The sequence below is a fragment of the Siphateles boraxobius genome, unplaced genomic scaffold (genome assembly GCF_051911475.1).
Source record: "Siphateles boraxobius isolate OS27281-9 unplaced genomic scaffold, OSU_SipBor_1 76, whole genome shotgun sequence".
NCBI lineage: Eukaryota > Metazoa > Chordata > Actinopteri > Cypriniformes > Leuciscidae > Siphateles > Siphateles boraxobius.
The window spans coordinates 2,811,857-2,815,161 of NW_027509204.1; the positions used below are offsets into that span (position 1 = coordinate 2,811,857).

At 42.7% G+C, this 3,305-nt stretch overlaps 1 protein-coding gene across 1 annotated transcript; it reads left to right on the forward strand.

The window, feature by feature from the left end:
* The first annotated feature begins 323 nt into the window (after positions 1 to 323).
* Positions 324 to 2,665, forward strand: LOC143724614 (zona pellucida sperm-binding protein 3-like). Its single transcript, XM_077217800.1, has 8 exons — positions 324 to 881; positions 1,360 to 1,478; positions 1,555 to 1,658; positions 1,743 to 1,920; positions 2,062 to 2,179; positions 2,263 to 2,345; positions 2,416 to 2,507; positions 2,581 to 2,665. The coding sequence occupies exons 1-8, from the start codon at positions 342 to 344 to the stop codon at positions 2,649 to 2,651; spliced, it is 1,305 nt and encodes a 434-aa protein (XP_077073915.1). The 5' UTR covers positions 324 to 341; the 3' UTR covers positions 2,652 to 2,665.
* The last annotated feature ends 640 nt before the right edge of the window (positions 2,666 to 3,305 follow it).

The following is a 3,305-nucleotide window of genomic DNA, read 5'->3' on the forward strand; positions in this document are numbered from 1 at the left end:
AAACTTGCATTTTTGCAACACTAAAAGTGTGTCCCATTGGGTAATCAAAATTTCTGCACACACTTGCGGTTTTCAAGCCCACTTGAACACTTGGATCAAAGACCGGAAAAACTGTAGATCATGTAAGTAGACAAGTGGTCAAGTACAAAGACGGCAAGTGTGATTATTTGGACAGGCCCAGAAAAATGTGCAGACTGGTGCGTACCCAAGATGCATACACTCTACAGGTCCGGAAGGTAATCAAGGATAATTAAGGTATAGGGGTGGAGCCAACTCAAATCTGTACAAAATGGCAAAGCCAAGCACTGGTGTGTGTTGTGCTTGTGTCAAAGTTTGTTAGGATGGGGTTCCTGAAAGTTGTCTTAGTGGTGGTTGTGATTGTTGCATTTGAGCTGCCTGATGTCTTGGGAAGATTGAGGTCCAGTCGTAGTCCAAGAAGCATGGGGCCAAAATCAGATCCAGCTTCCAGAAGTCCTTCCCTTTCTCCATTAGGGCTCTGGAACACTTTGCAAGTGGCTTCTCAGAGTCCTTTGGATCCTGTCTCCAAAAGCCTTGCGCAAGACCCCTTTGGCATTCAGGAGAAGCAGCTGTTGCTGGGTCCAGTGAAGCCTTTGAATTGGAGGTATCCCATCGTTCCTGAAGTGCAGAGCGAGTTGGCGGTGGACTTCCAGTTGAGGCAACCCGTGACTCCCAGCAGCGTAGCAGTTCAATGTGGCGAGAACCGGGTTCTTGTAGAGGTTCAGCAGGACTTTTTCAGCAATGGTCAGTTGATCCAGCCAACTGGTTTGTCTTTAGGTGGATGTCCTGTTGTTGGTCAGGATCCTGAGGCAAAAGTGCTTATCTTTGAGTACGAATTACAGGACTGCAACAGTGTACTGATGGTAAGAACATATAAATCTTAATGAGTTATTTGTTTCAAGAAAAGTCAGTTCACTTGGTTGTACAATACCAGGGCAGCTAAGGCCAAGTTATATCTATTTGAATGGGTAAATCCTGTTTTTCAAGCTACTTGCCTTAAGTAACCCTTCAAACTAACATCTGATGTAAGCCATGCCATAAATGGTATGAAGGGAACTTAAGAAACAAGAACAATAAATAGTGTTTTTAAACTGGAACAGCCAATGTGCATGTTCAATCCTTAATGCATGTCTCCAAAACCTTGACTATCTCTGGCAACACCAGCGCTTCTGAGGGCAGCTGCGGTGATGTGAAGAATTTACTAATTGGTGATTTTTGCTCTCTAGGAATTCCACTATATTGCACAGTGCACCTTCTCCCATACATAACTGTATGAGTGCACGGTCTTGGTGTATGTAAGTCTTTGGGATAACCCTCTTGGTAACCACAATCTGTTTACAGATGAGTGAGGATGAGCTTGTCTACACCTTCTCTCTTACCTACACCCCTGAGGCGCTTGCAGGTACTCCCATCACCCGGGCCGATGGTGCAATTGTTGGTGTTCAATGCCATTATCAAAGGTAAGTATCTCTGTGACTTTCTGCACTTTCTCGTGCAATTGGGTGACCATTTAATGGGTACTTTCATGAACCGCAGGCTCCAAAATGTAAGCAGTGATGCCTTGAGGCCAACGTGGGTCCCTTATGCCTCAACAGAGGCTGGTGAAGAAGTCTTGCTGTTCTCCCTGAAGATCATGATGGGTTGGTACAAGTTTTTTATTTCAATAAAATGAACCTTTACCCTTGCTATTATGGCTGTACCTAAAATGTTTTTTTTTTGTTTAGATGATTGGTCCTATCAGAGGCCTTCATACTCCTATTTCCTGGGTGGCGTAATTAACATCGAGGCATCCGTGAAGCAGTACAATCATGTGCCTCTGCGTGTGTTTGTGGACCGCTGTGTGGCCACTCAAGTACCTGATGTGAACTCTCTTCCAAGATATTCCTTCATTGAGAATCACGGGTAAGGTCATGGCCCTTGATGCGGTAGGACTGTTTTAAGTTGCTTTTTGTAACCACTTTGTCACAGAGTCATGGGTAAGGTCTAGTTACTTGATGCTCTACAGTTGACATTCATGAGTTGCTCTTTGTGATTTGTCGTCAGGTGCTTTGTCGATGCCAAAACTACAGCTTCCAGCTCCCGCTTCTTGCCTCGGTCCCAGGTTGACAAGATCCAGTTCCAGCTGGAGGCATTTATGTTCCAGGAGGGCAACAGTCCTCCTGTATGTCCTATGAATATCATGAGTTAATTTGACTTCTCCTCCCATCTGCTTTGGTTTTGTGACTTGTCTGACACCCCTTGCAGATCTACATAACTTGTATTCTGAAGGCAACTATTGCTTCTGCACCTAGTGACGCTCAGCGCAAATCCTGTTCCTTTGCCAATGGGTAAGTGGGCATTTTATTTTTACATTGACTTTTCTCATGTTGAAGGTGCCATGTCTTTGTTTTATTGCAGGTGGTTTGCTGCTGATGGTAATGACCAAGTTTGTGGTTGCTGTGACTCAACGTGTGGTTCTGATGATGAATTTGCTGCTTCTCCCTATGAAGGTTGGTAGCTTTTGTTCTATCTAAGGTTGCTTTTGATTCAAGTTCTTTTACTTAGCTTTTTTCCTCTCTCTAGGCATTCAGTGGGAAGGCAAGGCCTCACTTGGTCCTCTAATGGTTCAAGGGCAAAAGAGAGCTTTTCAATAAAACTGATAAATCAATCCTATTTTGCTTCATGTCTGGTTTAACTGCTCTTGACTTGTAAAAAGTGCCTTATTCTGCCAATGTGGTCAAACTGACAGTCCTACTGTACTTTTCAAGTCCCATATAGCATGCAACCATAGCCTTCCTGAAGTTAACAACATTCTCCATAGGGAGTTTTAAATGATGAACCCTTTGAAGACCACTAGTGAAAGTTCAAGGTTATGCTTTTGAAGTCATTCGTTTGTTACAATTTAACAGAATAATTCCTGGTGGAAACCATACCCACTGAGGAATTTATATAGTGCTTTCATGTGTACTAATGTACACTTGGGCTGTGCTCAGAATATTGATACAACATCATAAACTGGGATTAACACTAAACCAAAGAGTTAGATGTGAGTCATGTGATCTGCCAGAAAAGCCCTGGTGGAGTTGGTTTTATGGTGTTTGTTGTCATTGAGTATTGTTGACATGCTTCAGTGTCACTATAGTTGACACTAATTGTCATTTCAGTTGAGGCAGAGACTTTAAAAGCAGAAGGAATAGCCATTCTAAGCTTTGCTTTTTTTTTTTTTTTTTTTTTTTCATTTAACATTTTATAATTCCAAGATGATCCATATCGTGACTTTAGTATTGTGCACTTCTAGAAGAATGGTC

Excerpts from the sequence above, each read along its gene's own strand:
- LOC143724614 (XM_077217800.1), top strand. The coding sequence starts at position 342 with ATGGGGTTCCTGAAAGTTGTCTTAGTGGTGGTTGTGATTGTTGCATTT. Across the intron at positions 1,479-1,554 it reads GTTCAATGCCATTATCAAAG|GCTCCAAAATGTAAGCAGTG; the intron begins GTAAGTATCTCT and ends CATGAACCGCAG. Across the intron at positions 2,346-2,415 it reads TCCTGTTCCTTTGCCAATGG|GTGGTTTGCTGCTGATGGTA; the intron begins GTAAGTGGGCAT and ends GTTTTATTGCAG.